At 42.5% G+C, this 20,417-nt stretch overlaps 1 protein-coding gene across 1 annotated transcript in view; it reads left to right on the top strand.

Moving 5' to 3' along the window:
- PON1 (paraoxonase 1) overlaps positions 1-20,062 on the top strand; it is a 35,696-nt gene extending 15,634 nt beyond the window's left edge. Inside the window, exons 5-9 of the mRNA XM_055307622.1 lie at positions 2,218-2,344; positions 5,753-5,953; positions 7,232-7,313; positions 16,353-16,481; positions 19,656-20,062. Of these exons, the coding sequence (XP_055163597.1) occupies positions 2,218-2,344; positions 5,753-5,953; positions 7,232-7,313; positions 16,353-16,481; positions 19,656-19,814 (698 nt within the window). The 3' untranslated portion in view covers positions 19,815-20,062. The remainder of the gene's footprint in view (positions 1-2,217; positions 2,345-5,752; positions 5,954-7,231; positions 7,314-16,352; positions 16,482-19,655) is intronic.
- Positions 20,063-20,417: the final 355 nt, after the last annotated feature.

Genomic DNA, 20,417 nt, shown 5'->3' with positions numbered 1-20,417 from the left:
CCTTCCGTCTTTCTTCCAGACTTACCCCATTGTGGGTGACTAAAACTGCTGCCTTGAAAGTCATCAGCAATGCCCTTATTAACAAACCTTCTCTCTCGCAGCTCACCTGCCCTCCCACCCCCTCCCTCCCTTCTTTCCTTTCTTCCCTCCTTCTTTCTTCCCTCCTTCTTTCTTCCACCTCATTTATGCTGTTGACCATTTTCTCCTTCAAGTAAATTGCTCCTCCCTGATATTCCAATATACTAATCTATCATAGTTCAGATCCAACTGCAGGCTTCTCTTCCTGTTCACTGTTTTGTCACTCGTTTCAAATTTTCTGGACATTCCCCAAAAGCCTGATCTTTTGCCTCCTCCTTATTTGCTCTATTTCAGAAAGTTCAACCAAGTCATACCCGTTAGCTGTGCCTACTTTCTGGGAGTATTTTATTAATGGGGTATTCTTTTTTTTTAATCAGCTCTTCAGTTCCATTCCTTCAAGCTTACTAGATTATTCTATTTGAGTTCCTCTCCTCTAGCTGCTTTAAACTCAACATGTTGAAAACTGATTTTCCATCCTTTTATCTTTCCTTCCTTACCTTTCTACCCTATGACATCTCTTCTTTTATATAAACTTATATAGTTCCCTTTCAGTGATCTCCACACCCATTTATCAACATTATATTTTATTTTAAAACAGTTGGGTATGTGTACATTTTAAAAATAAAAGGGAGTACCCTTCTGTAAAGTGCTTTCACATTTAACATTACATTATGGACTCCTTCCTACGACAGTATATTTAGAGCTCCTTTGCAATGGCTGTTTAGGATTCAGATGCATGGGAGTGCAGTAATGTAGTTCTTCTGTTGATGGATATTCAGTCTGTTTCTGCCTTTATGCTCATTGCAAACAATGCCAAAATAAACATTCTTGTATATATATCTACTGTGAATGTTTCCTTAGGATAAAGACCTAGAGGTAGAATCTGCTGTACAAAACATGGATCTGGGTTTCAGTGCTCACTTATGTTTAATTTTTCATTCCTCAGCCATCATCAAGGGCTTTTGATACTTCTGGTCAAATGTTCCTATATACTTTCCTGCCACTTGTCAGCACGATCCCTCTGGCCCAGTCCCTTCTCCCCACACACCTGGTTTACTGCTGCTCCAAGGCCCAGTGAGTAAGCCCTGGATCCTCACCCTAAGCCCTAACAAGACTGGCCTTCCTTTCTACCTTTATGGCTGCAGGCTTCCTACTCTTTCTTTCATTCACTCTACTCCATCCACAACCTCACTATTAAGAGATGTACCAAGAAAGCTCCTGCCTCAGGCCCTTGGTATACTCTCTTCCCTCACCTGGGAATGCTCTTTTTCCAGATACTCACGTGGCTTGGTCTCCTCTATCATTTAGGTTTCTGCTTTAACATCACTTCATCAGACCTTCCCCGTCATGAAGAAAACAGCTTATTACTCCTCATTCCTTTATCTCATGTGATTTTCCCTTTGTAGCACTTAATACCAGTCAAAATAAACACTTGTTTGTTCAGTGGCTTAACTACCAGAAGCCTCCTGGTTGCTTCTCTGTTTAAATATCTTCAGTTCAACCTACTACACTTTGCATTGTTTTTCTTTAAACACCAATTTGGCCATATCAAAGTTTCCAAAGATTTCTGCTTCTTAAAGCAAAGACTGTAATAATCTAACTTCACTTGCCAACTCTAATCACACCTTCTTAACCACTTAGATTGGTCTCTTTTATGCCTTAAAGCTGTACTGACTCATGGAAGCTGCTTCCCTCTGATAGCATCTCTCAGGTGTTCTTTTTATGGAATTTATCATTTTACACTGTGTGAATTATACCTGACCACACCTTCTCATGTCCGTGTTCTCCACATCTTTTATCTCTTTTATCTCAACTCTGCATCTTGCTGAGACCATTTGCAATAGAAAGCTTAACAAGCTCTTTTGAGTTTTAGTGTCAAGCGTTGCTCATTCTTTAGTTGAGGATTTTCCCCCCTGTGGAGTTTGGAGGTGTTTAGGGAGTGTCACTGGTTCTTCCTTGAGCCATTTCTTTTTCTTTGGAGCAATCACAAGTGCTTCTTTCTACAAGAAGATGAAAATATTCCATCTGCCTGACACCCTAAGTACTAGTTGGAGGTGGGTTGAAATTGCTTTTTGGAGACAGGGCTGACAGCTGAGAGCTCAGTTAATGTTTCGATTTTTGTTTTTAATCTCTTCGCAGATAATACTGTGTACCTGCTGGTGGTGAACCATCCAGATTTTAAGTCCACAGTTGAGGTGTTTAAGTTTCAAGAAGAAGAAAAATCACTTTTGCATTTGAAAACCATCAGACACAAACTTCTGCCTAAGTACTGAGCTATATATTTCTATTTTCCTTTAACACCTGTGGATGGTTAATCCACCTTTAGTTTCTCCATTTAGCCAGAGTGGGAATGGGGATAATACCTGGTCAGCTCTCCTTTCAAATCATCACAAACTCCTCCAGGTGTTCTGCAGATACTTTCGAGGACTCAAATGCCTGAGAGAAAACCCATTCTCTTCCTCTGTCATTTCCCAGGTTGCCTGGGTGCTGACTTATGGCTCCCGACCTCAGAATGTCCATTCGAGCTGTCATTAGGACATAACTCTGTTCTTCTCCCAAACCAGACTTTGTATTTCAAACCCAAACCAGTTTCCCAGACAAATTCTACATCATGAGCTTGCTTCTTTATTCATTTATTTATTTACTTTTGTATTGAAAAAATAGAATCTTAGATGTTTCTGAGACCTGGTGCCTCTAAGAACTCCCCGAACTGCCCTTACTCTGGCCTCACGTGATTTATGTAGTTGCAGTTAACACTCAGCTCTACTCCTAGGCTTCTTGACAACATAACACAAAGAAAAGGAAAACACCCAGGGATCCCTGATCCCCATCAACCCAACACAAAATCAATTTCCTCACTTACCTTAGGATATGGTTTGTGAGGCTAGTGATGTATTTGGAACAAGATTCTGACACGGTCTTCCCAAACAATCTTTATCTCCTAATCATTAAGATTTTCTAGAATCCCAATCTTTATTTGAATTAACAGCATTGGACTACCTCGGTATTTGTAAATCTAGATTTCTTTTAATTCGTGTGTTATTTACATGCAAGGACCTAGCAGAGTGCCTGGCACATAGTATGCACTCACTGTTCACTGGACCACCTCCTCTCTTTTCTTACCTGGTGGTTTTGAAGATGGAACAACTGAAATTGGAGAAAAACTGAGTTACTGGATGAAGGTCAATCAACTAATTAGTAGCTAAATAGGAACTGTATGGCCCAAGTCTTCTGCATCCCTAGGATGAGTGAAAATTCAGAGAACAGCTTTTGGTGGAACAGTTTATTTATACATTCACTCAACAAATGTATTTTGGAAAGAGAATGAGGATACTGAATGTCTGGCACATGGGCCACATACCAAAGTCTAAATTAGGGAAAAGTATATAGAACGGAGAAGCTGAGCTAATAATAATCGTACTTGTAATAATTGTGATGGTAACAATGAGTTTTAACTGTAAGTTAGGTGCTACAATAAACAATTTAAACTGATTACTTTATTATCTTTTTATGAATATCTTCTTAATTAGGTGTTATTATTATGTCATTTTGGATTTAAAAAAACACCAACTCTGAAGCCTGGAGTATTTAACTTGTCCCAGATGATGCCATCAATAAAATGATATAGCTGGGATTTTTAACCCTGGTAGCTTGAGGCTGAAGCCGCTGCTCTAAGCCACTATGAAATAGTGAAAGCTTATTTTATTTGTTTCACAATTAGTCTTGGAAGTTTCATACTTGTCCAGATTCCCAGCGTCAGAGTATTTTTTTCTGAGAAATTTGCAAAAATATTTGTCTTTGGCAATGTAGAACCAAACTGAAAAAAACCATCATGCCACAATTAACTAGAATTCTGCTCTCCCAACAAAGGACTAGCCATGTAGATGTTCTGCTTTGTATTTAATGGTTGTTGATATTGTTGTTTATAGCATTAATATTCCTATTACTAACCTATCACAATTGAAGTATAGTATTAACGATAACACAGTGGTCATGATTGATCATCTCCTGTATGCCAGGCATAGTGCCAAGGTCTTTGTGTTCTTCTTTCATTTTATTTACCTTAACGTCACAAAAGAACAGAGGGGAAACTGAGGTATAGATGTCAGTGACATGCTGTGGCACCACAGACAATAGCAAACTACGTCAGCATTCAAATGGGGTCTATGGAATCCCTGGGTGGCTCAGTGCTTGAGCATCTGCCTTCAGCTCAGGGCGTGATCCTGGAGTCACGAGATTGAGTCCCACGTCAGGCTCTTGCATGGAGTCTGCTTCTCCCTCTGCCTGTGTCTCTGCCTCTCTTTCTCTCTGTGTCTCTCATGAATAAATAAATAAAATCTTTAAAAACAAACAAACAAACAAAAAACAAATGGGGTCTATAAGACTTCAAAGCTGTTACTCTGAAACATTCCTCTGCTCTTTTTTATGAACACATGCAAATGATTTGGAAAGTATACTCATTTTGGAAATTTACTCTTAAAAGAGAGAGAGAGAGAGAGAGAGAGAGAAGAGGTTCATGCCTGGAGCCTGTACACACTAACCCTAAATTCCTAGACCTTTTTTCTCATGTCATGATCGTGGCCACCATTGATGGAAGATTCAGCAAGTGGCAGGCTTTCTACAAAGCACACAGCAGGCATTGTCTTATTGTGATTTCCACTGAGACTCCCCGAATTAAGATTATAACCCTTAGTCTTATACTAATGAGCTGTATGACTTTGGGAAAATTGTTTAACCTCTCTTTACAGATGAGAAAACTGAGACTCTGTATGCTTTTCTAACCGGCCCAGGAGCCCAGAGCTGCATCAGAGCTGATGTGCTGGCCATGCAGCCCTCTGCAACGGAGCAGAGATAATTCTCTCGCAGATAATGGCCCTGGGGAACTTCTGTCACCTCCATCAGCACAGAATGACTCACTTATGTGTTCACTGTTGTACCTATTAAAGCAGAAAAATAGACTCATATATCTTAGATTTTCAGTAACGGAGAGAGAATCAAAATCAGAAAGAAAATATGCCAAAGCACCATCCTGTTCCTGAGCATTCTTGTCCATGGACATTTTCCTCAGTTAAGAACCATGAAACTTTAAGGCCAGAAGTGATCTTTTAAGACCGAAAGAGCAGTCCATCCTATCCTCCTTTTACAGATAAGGAAACTGAGGCCCTGACATGTGAAATGATTGATTTGCCTAAATTGCACAGCTAATAGTGGCAGAGCTTTAACTGAAATACAAGTCTCAAGATTGCCAGTGTTTATCCCTCCCACTGCCTGATAATGTTCCAGACTGTTCTATATGAGAGTGAGTGCTATATGAACATGAATAAATTCTGCCCTGATAATGATTTCTGGCTTAATTTAATGTCTACTGAATTTAGTATATCCACATACACACACACGCACACCCCACAGCACTATTTTTCAGATACAGTTAATAGGATTTTTATGTTACACTGCTATAAGAACCTTTTAGGGCTTTTTAGAGTAACTTTGTCTTTGAGGATTATACATGTGGGATTGATGTCATTTTAATTCTGTACCATAACTGCGACAGTAAAAGCTTCATCCCGCATCTTCATTTTAGGGACAGTCATTAATGAATGCTAATCAATGCAAAATCCTGTGACGTACAATACCTTCACCTGTATATATCACATATATGTGTTTGAATTTGCAGTTTAAATGATATTGTTGCTGTGGGACCTGAGCACTTTTACGCCACAAATGATCACTATTTTACTGATGTCTACTTGAAATCCTGGGAGCTCTATTTGGGTTTAGCGTGGTCTTATGTTGTTTACTATAGTCCAACTGAAGTTCAAGTGATGGCAGGCGGATTTGATTTTGCTAATGGAATCAACATTTCACCTGACGGCAAGTATGTGACCTCTTTAAAATGTCATGCATTTCCCCCAGATTCTTGCTAGATATATTTAGAACATACTCATCTTCTAAATAACATGTGCGTTCTAACATGTTATCCTGGTAAGAGGAAATTAGGAAAAATGTTAAAATATCTTAATTTTTCAGGGTATAAAATGTATCAAATCAAAATTTTCTATTTTGTGTAGGCATATTCTTTGAAAGTTTTTGGCAGGGATGTATATATCAAGAAGGGGAACTGTGATAAACATTTAGTATTACTAAATAGCTTTGCTTTGAGGGAAGATTTTTGAGTGCATAATAAGATAAACAGCATGTAGTTACATATCTCAGTAGTCCTGGTTTGTGACAAAATAAAGAGCTTGCACCAAAATGTAAATCAAGACACTGCTTTCTTCATCAAGAAAGTGTTACTATTGGAGAAAAGTCAGCCTAACTAGGCAGTGTGCTTTATGATGTAGTTGATTTACATTATTCCTTGATGATGGCCCTGAAACAATTCACAGAGCAACACTGGTCTGGGGATCACACTTGGGGTAACATTGTCTATATACAAAAGCCATGTATCCATCATATAGATCCTTACTCATCTTCTATCATCACAGATTTCAGAAAGTTAATAACATATTTAGAGGGCAGCTTTCAATTATTTATAGCATCTCCTGGTCTTCCAAGTAGCAGATAATTAGTAGTTATTTTTCTTTTTGTCCTGGGACGCACTGACCACATACATTTCTTTATGATAAGTGGGGCATTGCGTTGCCTGCAAAATACTAAATGCTCAAAGTCAGGACCAGACTCAGGGTGAGAGGGGAGGAAGACTTCTCTTATATCCAGGCCAAGCATCTTGTCTTCTCATACTTTCCCTCACTTACAACAGAGGCTTGGTTGTCAAAGGGCTTTCCCGCAGCCTGCCCCAGAGAACTCACTATCCCCTGAGATGCACAATCTGGCAAACTAAGAGAAGTAGTGTAATATATTTTGCTTCCAGATTTAAGAGCTGGTACTAGGGCTAAGTTTCCTCCCTTCTAATCAAGGACAACTAGGTTCCTATCTTTAGAAATAACTTTTCAAAAATTAAAACTCCTTGTGTACTGTAAACTCAAGATTTTTTTTTTTGTTGTTGTTGTTGGAATTGGGCGTGCTTTGAGAAGGGCTCCATTTTCCAGTCTCTAAGCAAAGTTCTTTCCTAGGAAGAGTTCTTACAACTTCACCATAACCTTCTGAGTCGTATTACTTCAAGTGCTTTGATGTAGCTCTTTTTTCTTTGAAGGTATGTCTATATATCTGAATTGCTGGCTCATAAGATTCATGTGTATGAAAAGCACGCTAATTGGACTTTAACTCCATTGAAGGTAAGATGTATTAACACTATACGTTTGCAGAGTGATAATTAGATTCTAATTGATTTGTGAAATTAAAAGTGAGCAAGAAAGGATTGTCTAATTGGAGTGGGTGAGAACCAATTTTTCATTTCTTTATTAAGAGTCAACAGCATCGTGTGTGTTTGTTGTTCACTTTTATGCAGCTGCAGAGTGGGAAGCAGCAAACCAAGTACCTCACCTCTGAAACTTCTTTCTGCCCTAGTGAATTCTCAGTTTGGCGTTGTATTGTTCAGCTTCCCTTCCTTTCCTCCTTCCCTGCTGGCTTCCCTCCCTCCCTCCCTCCCTTCCTTCCCTTTCTCTCTCTCTTTCATGTTTCCCTCCATGTGGATGAAAGAGCCAAGAAATCACCTCCACTGGTGTTTCATATGACAGCGCTCTCCACAATATTTAGAAATAATATAAATATAATATAAAGCCCAATAAAGTATCAAGGACTCCCAGTGGCCACCCCGCACCTGTGCAGCGCATCACTTTGCCACCTTTGTCTCCAGCGCACACTCTCCCTCCTGAGCCTACCTGTCCCTCAGCTCACCAGGTGGGGCCCCGCCTCAGGTGGGCCACTCTTCCCTCTGCTCCAATGACCTTCCTCCAGACCTCTGTGGCTCTCTCCTTCATATCCTTCCATTTCCACTCAAATGTCACCTCAGCGAGGCCTTCCCTGGCTTTACCTAATCTAAGCTTGCAACTCTGCCCCCCACCCCCAGCTACACACACACACACACACACACACACACACACACACACACACACAAAGGGAGAGTTTGCATCCTGGGGGAGGGGAGGCCTTCTGGTCCAATCCGAACCACCCTATTGCCCTGCCTCCCTACACTGAGGGCAGAGAGAGACCGAGAAAGACGCAGGCCGCTCCAGATTGGTAGCTGGCAGGTTTAATAGACAAAGGAACTTATTTACTTGGCTTGTCTTGGGCAGCTGCAGGACGAGTAGCTCTCTGCATGCACCTGCCCACCAGAATCATAGCAGTTTGTCTAGAGGCCTTAATGGGGGTGCTGTCACATATACTGACCAGTTGGGCTCAACAGCACCTTACTCTGTCAAGGCTGTGTCCTCTGAATGGCTCCCACTGTGTGAACAGTGGGCAGAACCTACTCTTCAAAGGACAGGGAAGGGGATGAGGAGCCTTCCCTTGTCCAGGTCCAGCTTGAGGTTCAGCCAGTGGTCACGTCCTCTCAGTGACCTCCTCCAGTACTCCATCCCATGTGACAGCTCTTACAATCTCATATAACCCCCTCTTCCGCCGTGTGCCCTGAGCAGTCAGCAAGGGGGTTCACTAGCATGGAGGCAGCTGGTTTAGTGGCTATCTGGCTACACTGGAGGCAGATACCATAGCAACGATACAGGCACAGGCAAGAGGAAACACAGATTATGGCAATGATTCCCAAACTCGATGACAATTTTTTTTCATCCAAGAGCCCCATGATCTGAACCACTGATTTATGAAGTCCCTTAAGCTGAGAGTCAGATCACTCCAGGCATTCACTTGTGTCCTCAAGTGATTTAATAAAGGGGACATGTTAGCAGACTCATCAGGTATGAACACACAATATTCTGTTTGCATAATGGCAAAGAGGCGGTAATAGTGTTCAAGGCCATCCTATTTTGGAGGACAGCTTTTATTATTAGAGACATTTCAGTGTCCAGTAAGGACAGGCTTCATTGGCTACCATTTAAGGCTTGCTGGATGAATTTGGTCAGGGCTTTGCCAATCCCAGTGGATGGCCTCAGATTTTTTAATCTCCCTTTGGCAGTTGCCTTGGCAGTTGCCATGGGTATTGTTTAAAACACATAGGGCATGCTGTTACTATATTGGCCAAGTCACTGTATTTTGAGGACAATAGAGCATCCCTGGAAATATGTCCTCCCACCAGGCATATTGGGGTGGCTACTCTTTTTATGCACCCAATCTCTGTATCTACTAAAGAGTTTGTTGCTAGAACTTATCCCCAAACTATGACATCAGCTTCCTGATTGCCAGAGAAGGTCAATCCTTTATGAGCTGGAATGGGGAAGACAGTGAGGACTGTCTCAGGTTCTTGCAGGCAGACTCAAATGTTTTTCCATATATCCTGACCCCAGTGGGGCTCATTCACTATCATCCTCCTCTTGGCTTGCCACTGCCCAAACCATAGAATTAATCCCTTTAGAACCGCCCAACTGTCAATGCAAAGGATTATGTCAGGGCTCAGGAGTGATCACCAGACAAACAGCCCTGAGTTCAGCCCATTGGCCGCTGCCTTGTCTTCCTGCTTCCATCCAGATGGTGTCAGTGTTGGGCTGAATAGCAACTGCAGTTTCTGTTGATTGATTCCCTTGATTAGATCCATCCCCTACTCCGTCTCTAGAGGCTGCAAGGACTGCCACGGAAGGGGGGCAGGGACGGGGAGGAATCTGGATGATTTACATACTCTACAGAGCCTAGTAGTGCCTGCATTTCTAGAAACAGTGGCCAGGGTGCTCCCATGCAGCAGATAGGAATGCCACTTTGTGAACATGGGGGTTTGAGCCATGGCAGAGATGCATGGATAGAACATGTTCTTGGCCCACCCCTTGATAGGAAAGGAAGTTCCTACTTTGATATACTCTTCCTTCCTGAGAGGCTCCACTTGGAGCAGTACTGCATATACTGCTAGAGCTGTTGCTCTATGGAGCATACAGAGTTTCTGTCCCCTTCCAGAGCTGGAACCAAAATCTTGGGGTCCTCTGCCCTTCTGTTATGCCCACCACAGTGCCCAACCCATACCTTCTAAAGTCACAGACACATCTAACTCAAATAGCAGCCCATTGCTTGGGATATGCCCAGAGCTTTAATCTCCTTCACTGGTATTTCTGCTTTCTCGAGGGTGACTTGATGCCCTGATCCCCAGAACTACAAAAGTCCTTTCTTAACCAGTCCATATTAGAGACAGAGACATGGTGTCAGATGGGGAATAAAAGTCCTCCAAAACCCCCAAATCCCTACAAAGGTTTGCACTGCTTTCAAGTTCTTAGAGGTTGCTAAACTTGCACCTTATCAATCACAGCTTCTGGAACATATGTCTTACCCAACCAAAGGACTTCCAAAAGCCTTATGGCAGTTCCTGGGCCTTGAATTTCCTGTGGGTTCATGACCGTCTTCTCCCTTGCAGCTATTCCAGGAAAGCCTGCAGAATGTCCTGCAGCATGTTTTTAGTTTCTCCTATCTCTTAATGCCCCCAAGCAATTTCTATTGTTTGACAGTTACTATTATACTCAGGGGCAACAGGCCAACTGGATCCCAGGGGGTGTTTCCCCTCAGCACTGGTTTGATTGCTCTAACCCAGGGTCAGAACTCCCAGATAGAGGCTTGCAGTTTCATCTTGTTAAATGTCAATGCCCGATATATTCTCTGGTATTGGAGAGAGACAAACCTCAAGTTCTTGTGGTGGTGGTGGTGGTGAGGGGGGACACTAAATTCATCAAAGAACTTTCTTAAATATAACCATTTGCTCTCTGCAACCATTGATAGTGTTGAAAACTTCTGAGGGTTACCCGACAGGGCTGTCACTTCTGGAGGACCAGTGAGTAGTGAGTCCAACTTGAAGCCTCTGATTTTCTTCAACTGCCCTCAAGTGGAGGCAGTCCTGGCCTGTATCTATACATGAGTGTGGGAAGCACCCACCCCAAATAGGACTGTATTCCTGAGGCTTCTGTGGGAGCAGGCAGGGCGTCAGGGATGGTAAGGGGCAAATGGAGCAGGTCTGAATCTGTTCAGATTTTATGGCTTTCCATAGGCAGTGAACACAGTGTTGGGTTGTCCGTTTTTCTGCTCAGGCGGTTAAATGAGGTTAAACCACATTTGCTTTTGGATTATTTCTACTGGACCTTTACAGCTTATTGGGATAACCTTTAGATTCTATGGGTGATCTCTCTGTCTCAGGTCCTTCCCACGGCCCGTACCATTCCCCGGGATTTGTCAGTTTTCCCTAGATCAACAATGGATCGCCAAACATCATAAACATCTTGTCCCACAACTGGGCTCAACATGGACATGAGTGTCCATAACAGGTGTTGGGGGCAGATTGGAGTATCCTACTTTTCACTCTTGCAGTGAATGTGGCTGATCAGGGCCTTCAAAGACAGAGGTGGAGATTGCCTGTCTCATTCCCAACACCCTAAGCATTGTTGTGTATCTCCTCTATAGATTCTCGGGTTCTATATGCCCAGGGAGGTGCCCCTCATTGGGCCAAACCTCACAGCAGGCTAGGACAATCCAATCTATAAGGGGGTGAGTACTTTGAACCTTTGAGTGCCATGCAGGTGCTGCTGGAGAGCACGTGTGTGGTGATGTTGCTCATTTTCTCTGCTTCCTGCCTAGAGAAATGCCATCTCCCCCATATCCCATAGGAGCACTAACCATGCTGGATACTTTCCCTGGCCTTTTGCTGGAACTTGGCAGCTGTATCAATAAGCTCAGTGGAAGTACATTCTTTCTTCGAGAATGTTTCCCCAATTGGAGGCTGCCCCGTGGGCTGGGGTTGTTGTGGTGCTTTTGCTTTCCTTTGTATTAGGGGTTGGACAGAGTGGGGCCTTTCGTTCACTTCATAGCATCTTCTTCTTCACTCTCCCCACTTTTCTAGACCTTCCACCACTTTGTATCCCAATCAGATTTTGTCACAACACTTGGACCTTAATTCTTAGCAGCTCACGCCCTCCTAGCTTTTCGAAATGGCATGCAAGGTCTCCAACTTATCGTCTTGCTCTCCCACCTTGTCTGCCAGCCCAGAGCTACAGAGTAGTAGACTCCCACATGTCCTTCCCTAACCTCAACTCATCTTCTCACTTTCTTTTTTTAAAAATTTATTTATTAAAAACCTTATTATTGATGTATAGTTGACATTAATTTCAGGTGTACAACATAGTGATTGGAAAATTCTGTACATTGCTGTACTCTCATCACAAGTGTAGTCACCATCTGTCACAATACAATAGTATTATAATACTATCGACTATATTTTTCATTTCTGTGACTTATTTATTTTATATCTGAGGTTGGTACCTCTTAATCTCCTGTACCTTTTTTGCTATCCTTCCCCCGCACCTTCCTCACTGGCAACCACCAGTTTGTTCTCTGTACTTACGAGTCTGTTTCTGTTGTTTCTTTTTTCATTTGTTTTGGTTTTTAGTTTCCACATATAAGTGAAATTATATGGCGTTTGTCTTTCTCTGTCGGACTTAGTTCACTTAGCATGATATCCTCTAAGTCAATCCATGTTTTTGCAAATTACAAGATCTCATTCTTTGTTATGGCTGAGTAGTGCATTAGATCAGCTGGCATTTTCAGGGATCACTGGACTCATGTGGCAGTTCACAAGCATCTGACATGTGGGCCACCCTTCCCCACATAGAAGTCAATGGCCAACTCAAGATTTCCCCCAAGGAGGCCTCTTTCCTAAAGTCCATTTCTTTGGTCTCCTGGCTGGCTCACCAAGTGTTAGTTTGTAATCTTGGGAGCTTCCTGGGTGCAATCTGGAACTGCTCCCTTGCTCATGGGAGGGCTCCCTCCTCATACATAGAGGGCAAGGAGAGATAAAAGAAGGCAGACCATTCCAGATTGCTAGGTGGCAGGTTTAATAAGCAAAGGAAATTACATATGAGGCTTATCTTGAGCAGCCATAAGACAAGTACATCTCCACACCCACCCACCAGAATCTTAAAAGTTTACATAGAGGTCTTAACTGGATTCAGCCACATATACTGTCCAGATGGTCTCAATAATACATTACTCTCTCAAGGCTATGTCCTTGGAACAGCTCCCAACTGTGGAAACAGTGGGCAGAATGTACATCCCAAGGACAGGGGAGGGGTTAAGGAGCCTTCAATTGCCTGAGTCCAGCTTGAGGATCAACTGGTGGTCATGTCCTCTTGATGACCTCCTCCAACACGCATATACACATGCACACAAACGTACACACATGCACTTCCTTTCTCCTCACGGCTTTATTTTCCCTTCAACATTCATTACTAATATTATATATTTTACTTATGCTTTATAAGTTAAATACCATATATTTTATTTATCTTCTATTGTCCACCTCTTTCACTAGGGTGTAAGTTCCAGAAACATGGGGTGTTTTCTATTTGTCCCTGGAAGAGTTCCTAACACATAGTAGGCACTCAAGAAAGACTTATTAAATTAAATTAATATGATGGGGCTGGGTACGCTTCAGTGGCTTATCTTCTACCTCCAATTATGATCTGATCTGAAGGGTTGGGTCAAAGGAGGTAAAAGTATAAAAGGAGAAAGAGAACGAAACAGTAAGGTGGGGATTCTGAAAGTAGTTTCCTGTCCCTTACAAATAAGACCTTGCTCTCTTGCCATAACCACTGACAGCATGAAGCACTATCACCAGGAAGCATGGAACTGTTCCTGCCAGGACTTCCAATGTACTGTCACGAGGGGCTTCATTCTGAGAAAATTATCTCAAAACAGTATCAAATGTAGTATCATGTTCTACATTAAAAATCGTTGGCATGGCAAATTTGGAATTAGCTGAAGTAAAATGGAATTTCACACACTCATACTGGCTGAGAGAATAAAAACAAATGGTGGTTATAACAATAGGTACTTCTATAGATTGAAAGTTAAAGAATCTTATAAGAATGGAGCCCAACCCAATATATATATTCAATGCACAATGATAAAGACACTGATCTTGCCAAGGACTCATTTTGGGTTTGGCTCCCACTTTTGGCAACAGGTAATGCCCATCTCTTGACATAACAATTGAGCTGAGTCTACTCCTGTGACTGTAATGTTATTTTTTTCTTTGGAAGGATCATATTAATCAAGACCTGTTAATTGATGAATACTTGGAGTGTCAAGGAATTTGATAAATAAGCTAAGACTGATCTTAGAATCTGTGATGAGACATGGGTGGGCTTATGTCCTGTCAAAATGTGGTGTGTAGACATACAAGGGAATATTACTCAGCCTTAAAAAAGAATGCAGTACTAATACATGCTCCCACATGGATGAACATCGAAGACCTGATGTGAAGTGAAGTAAGCCAGACACAAAAGGACAAATATGTGTGATTCAACTTATAAGAGGTTCCTATAATAAGCAGACTCATAGACAGAAAGTGAAATGGGAGACCGGGGCGTAGTGGAGAGAGGAATGGGGAACCACTGAGTACAGACTTTCTGTTTGGGAGGATGAAAGTTTCTGGAAATGGATAAGGGGTAGTGGTCGCACAACCCTGTAAGTGTACTCAGGTCACTGAATTGTACACTTTAAAATGACATATTTCATGTTATGCATATTTTACTGCAATAAAATAATCCCCTCCTCCACAAAAAGAAAAAAAAAAAGATTCCAGGACACAGCCAAAGAATTAGTCCCACTTCAGTGCATTCCAATTTTCTAAAAATTGAGATATTTGTTAACAGAGGACACAGTTTTTCCCGATGAGAATAATTTATTATGTTTCCTTTATCAAGGCATGTAACATTTTCCACTTGGCTTTGTGGAAGCTTGAAATGCATGTTGCGTGCATTGTAGTGAGTTAACATCCCTAGGAATCAGAGATTTGCAAGGCAAGAGTTCATTGCTGGCCCTAAAAGGGCCCCCTGCTGGCCTGTCAGCCCCTCTGGAACTGGCATTTTCCAGTTGGCAGGAGCAAGGCCTGCCACTTACCTATCCACTCTCCCGGAGCTGAGCTGCTTGCAGAGTAATTGTGTGTCAAATGATCAGGGACCCCGAGATTTGGTGCCCTTCTGTTCTCTCACCTCCAGCCCACCTCCTCTGTAGGCTTTCAGCCGCCATGAAATTCACTAATCGGCCATTATCCCTTCCAAAGATAATAGCAGAGCCCTGAGACAAATATTTTCCTCATCTAAAGAAATTACAGTATCGGCGTAGAATGTCTGACACTGTGATAGATGGTGGTTTGGGGGGACAGAGAAGGCCTGGAGCTGATTTTGGCCGAGGATGTCTGCTTGGCCGCCTCCTTTGGCCGACCTTGCCTATCTCCAGGGTGAGAATGAATGACGGATCTGCATGGAGGCTCTGCCGTGAGGCGTGAGCCCTGCAGCCCCTTCATGGATGGATGTGTGGGGACGGGTCTCATTCTGAGGAGGAAGCACATGGCAGGGCAGCACTGGTTTGCTGCAACAGTCTGCCCACACTCTGGCCTTTGCAGTGAGTCACCACCAGCTATTACACGGTCTCTGGGCGCTGAGATATGCTGGCCTCTGTTTGAGGTACATGGGAGATATTACTTCTCCAATGGAGAGTTAGAGGTAAACAAATAGATGTGATTTCTTCCCAGTAGAAGGCAGCCAAGATGATGAATGGTGGAATTAAGAATCATTCGTATTATTTATGATCCTGGTACAAAGCCTCGACAGCAATCTGTGCAGTCATCACATGCTTGCAACTTATATTTAGAAAATAAACAGCAGAAGAACAGGGAGTTGAATAACATCAGAAAACTAAAGGAGAAACTTTTCCCCAAATCCAAGGCAAAATGAGACCCTGGGTGATCATTTCTCCTCCGGCTGCATAGCCTATGATTAGCCACTAAAGAAGAACCTATGAGATGTGCTCATCAAAAATGAATCTACATTTCCTGGTTGTTTACTGAATGCTTATAAAAATATCATTTGCACATGCCATTTTATTAGAAGGAACTGTTTTATGCTGTACTTAAACCTTTTTCTTCCCTCAGTTTTAGGTTCACGCACAGATGTTAATCCAAATGATTTCATCTGACTTATAATAATCCTGCTTGGCTTTCTGCATCTTCCCCTTCCCTCATCTGTCCTGGCAACTGGTGAAATGCTAGCGTAGCTGGAAAGCCAGAGAAATTCCCTGAGTGCTATTGAAATGCAGCAAAATCGTGTCCTGGAACCAGCAGTGTGGTGACCAAGGGGGACAAGACAATAGCTTTCCCTGATATATTGTTCCATCACCACTCCATTGTTCTTACTTTCTGTCCTTTCTTCCTTCTCTCCTTGGTTTTAACCTGGAAGTCCCTGGACTTTAATACCCTCGTGGATAACATATCCGTGGATCCTGTGACAGGGGACCTTTGGGTTGGATGCCATCCCAATGGCATAAGGATCTTCTTCTATGACTCGGAGAATCCTCCCGCATCAGAGGTTAGTTTGAAAAATTAATCAGCTCAGCGACCTTATTCCCTGCTGTTTCCTGGTTGGAGACATAAATCTCAATTATATGTGCAAATAGAAGGAAGGACGCGGATAGATGATCCAAATGATGAGATCTAAAAAGGAGTTTGACTTTGGGAGGCATTTTAGGCAGAGTCTAGGCAGGAGACAGATGGTACATTTAAATTGGATAATTTGAGGGGATTTAATAGGGGCCCTCTATACAAAGATGTGGGTGCACGGAGGGAATGAGCAAAAGATAACACATTCCCCTGGGGCTAGCAAGGGTGGCATGAGATGGTCACCAGAAATCAGACGCAGAGTGGGAGAGGGTCCTCTGAAGGGAACGTGGCCCCTAGTTGGGGGGCATCGACACCCAGTAAGGACCCTGCAAGGAGGAAGCCTTGTACACCCTCCCTCCCTCCTTTCCTCCCTCCCTCCCTCCCTTCTTCCCAGTCCTTCCATTCCCCTGGTGGTGGTGGTGCTGCTGCTGCTCCTTGGTCAGCCCTGACCCAGAACTGGGAGGCAAAGGAGACTTCAGACTTTTGTACGAGTTTCAGCAGAGTGGGGGGCTCGGTCAGGGTAGCCAACACTGGACTGGAGTCTGTGCCCTTACTTCAGTAATGAGTTTCTCCAGCTTGGGAATTCACAAGAGTTTAGGGTCGCCTGCATGGCTCAGTCAGTTGAGCATCTGCCTTTGGCTCAGGTTAGGATCCCAGGGTCCTAGGATCCAGCCCCGCATCAGGCTTCCTGCTCAGTGGGGAGCCTGCTTCTCCCTCTCCTTCTGCCGCTCCTTCCAGCTCCTTCCCTGCTCTGTCTCTCTCTGTGTCAAATAAATAAAATCTTAAAAAAAAAAAAGAGTTTAAAAAGTGGAATGTACCACAGTGCTATGGTCTAGTCATTTGCTTGTTACCTGTTTTTAACTTTAACTCCCCTCTTTCCATGTGTCAATATACGCACAGGTTAACATAGTGCAGCAGTCCTAATGTGCAAAGAGCCATCTTCTCCAAACTTTCCCGGCAGGATGAGAAGATCAGTCACTTACTGCAATTATTCTGGCTTAAAAGACCTTTCCTTCCATCTTAGATATAGTACCCAAAGACTCCATTCATTTTCATGGTCTTTATTTAGTGGACTATTTGGGCAGTGCAACAGGAATTTAAAACTCACTTTGCTGTAGACATTTGAACATTTGCTGTGCCTCATCTTGGGTTTTCTATTTTGAGTTTTTCAATATGTATTTGTTATATTTGTTATTTACATTAAATAACCGATATAATTTTTGACATGGTTTACTGCTATGTATTCTTTTTAAAGCTTAGTTTTAAGAGTCAGTCTCATTGCCACCCACTCACCCACACAAAAATTATATTAATGCTCATGTCTCTCAGATTAAAAAACCCCAAATGAAATGTGCATTTCCAATTACTGTATGGCCCTCCATACCCTTTCTCTCTAGGTTTACAGGACAATCATGATTATGTTTAATGGCAATCCTTTGTGACTTTTACTGGTTCTTAGCTATTAGGGTTGCTGTATGGTTTGCTTAACAGAATTGAAGAAATGTATGCTGTGGCGTGTTCACTGTTCAGAACAGAGCAGAATGTTAGATTCTAATTTGTTCCTGCTTGTTAGCTCATCTGGTGAACTTGGGCCATTTGCTATAGCATGGACTTGGTTTGCTGTTCTGGAAAAAGTACTTCCTTTCTAATGATGGATCTGGTAAGGAATAGCAAAAAAGTAATAACAATCTATTATCTAATGTGCTGCCCCACAGAAGAGTGACTGACTTTTAGTAGAAAGAACCTCACTTAAGCCCAGGTGCACCGTCACCTATTTCCCAGTGAGTAACTACATCTGTTTTTTGGGCTGGCTGTTTTTATTTTATTTTTTTAAAAGATTTTTAAAAAATCTTTTTTTTAAAGATTTATTTGAGAGAGAGAAAGAGAGAGAGCGAGTGAGCATGCACTTGTGGGGGGAGAGGCGGAGGGAGAGAATCTTTCAGCAGATTCCCCACCAAATGCAGGTGGGCTGGGCAGCTGTTTTAAAGAGGTCCTTTTCAGTGCTCCCATTGACCCTTTATATACACGCACTTGCCCCCCCATAGTCTGCTGTATTTGGTGTTTTTGTATACAAGTATCTTTTCTTCCAGTCATTGTATTTTATCCTAAAGGCTTCAGAATGATAGGAAGTTAGAGTTGAAAAGAAACTTAATCCAGTCCCATACACCTTGTTCTAGAAATGAAAAACAAACAAACAAACAAAAACAAATGGGAAGGTGAAGGTCAAAACATGACCCCAGGGCCTCTGCCTTACATGGAGCTCTCTACAGTACTGTGGATTATATGAAATTGCCATTTTACTTGCCAGAAGAGTCAAATATTGGCTACTCCATGTGATCAGCTTTGCACGCCACTATGCTGTTTTGTTTTTTAAAGATTTTATTTATTTATTTGTGAGAGACACACAGAAAGGCAGAAACATAGGTAGAGGGAGAAGCAGGCTCCCAGTGGGGAGCCTGATGTAGGACTTGATTCCAGGACCCCAGGTTCATGCCCTGAGCCTAAGGCAGATGCTCAACCACTGAGCAACCCAGGTGCCCCTATTACACTGCTGTTAAATGACACAATCCTATTTCTGCTCAACTAGAGGGAGGAGACTCAACTTAAAAATCTTATATGTTGAGAGTTGCAGTCTCAAGTTCCGAGGAAAAGCTGAGTATGGTACAGAGAAATTTTTTTTTAATTGCCAGAATTTAAAAACCAAGAATTAAGTGTAAGCATCCAAATTCCTAGCTTATCTATAAATACACAAAACTGGTCTGAATTCTAGCATGGCAGTCATTCGACTATTACTAGCAGCTCCCCTGTGCCCCCTACTTAGCACAGTCCCTCCTTCTTCAGGGTCTCACACCCAGGCTGGGCTACTCACTCCTACCTCTTCCATAGTCTGGCAGGCTTATGTGTCTATCTCTCTTCAAGATGAGCTGATTAAAACCTGTCATTTTGGGCAATAAGGAGACCGGTGTCTTATATAAAGAGTAATTTTGGAACAAAATCTGATTTATCAACAGGCTTCTTAATATGGAGAAGTGACCCATCTTTAAAGTGATGTTTTTGAGTGACTTTAAAAGAAATCTTAAGCTAACATTATTTCTTTGCTTAGGTGATCCGAATCCAGAACATTTTAACAGAAGAACCCAAGGTTAGAGTGGTTTATGCAGACAATGGTACAGTGTTGCAAGGAAGTACCGTGGCCTCTGTGTATAAAGGGAAACTGCTGGTCGGCACTGTGTTCCACAAAGCTCTTTGCTGCGAGCTCTAGCAGGTCAATTTGCACCCCCATGCCACAGACACTGTGAGCCCGCCATTTCAACTGCTTGCCACTTCCCCGGGGCCACAGTGATCTCATCTAAACAGTGAATCTGACCCTGAATTGGACATGTGGAAGGATGAAAGTGCTGTTTAACTGGGAATGGAATCAATGCATAAGGCTTTTTTTGAAAGTACTGTAGCAAATCAGTCTAGAAATACTTCAAAACCTCATTTACCAATAAAAATCCTATCAATAAAGTGGCCAGCATTGCTGTGTCAGTTGTCAGGCCTTCAATCATTTAACTGTGTGTGATCCGAAAGTACTTTCCCTAAAGTGTGTGTTGCCTGGGAGCACATGAACTTTTTGCTGCCTTGATGAATCTTGTTCAGGAAACAGAGGAGCAGGATGGCCTCACATGTTGTCCCAACCAGCCGTCCTCACTCCGGGGCTCCGGTTCACCTGCTGGGAAACTAGATGTGCATAGAGTCCCCTCTAGACATACCTCCTTAGCAAGGCCATGGGACACACTGGTACAGTCTGACTCCTACTTGCCCTTCTTTTTTTTTTTTTCCCCAAAGATTTTATTGTATTTATTTTAGAGAGGCAGAGAGC

Source organism: Nyctereutes procyonoides, unplaced genomic scaffold (assembly GCF_905146905.1).
Source record: "Nyctereutes procyonoides isolate TBG_1078 unplaced genomic scaffold, NYPRO_anot_genome, whole genome shotgun sequence".
NCBI classification, from domain to species: Eukaryota; Metazoa; Chordata; class Mammalia; order Carnivora; family Canidae; genus Nyctereutes; species Nyctereutes procyonoides.
Note: the sequence above shows the minus strand (reverse complement) of the source record. Positions and strands in the feature narration are given on the sequence as shown.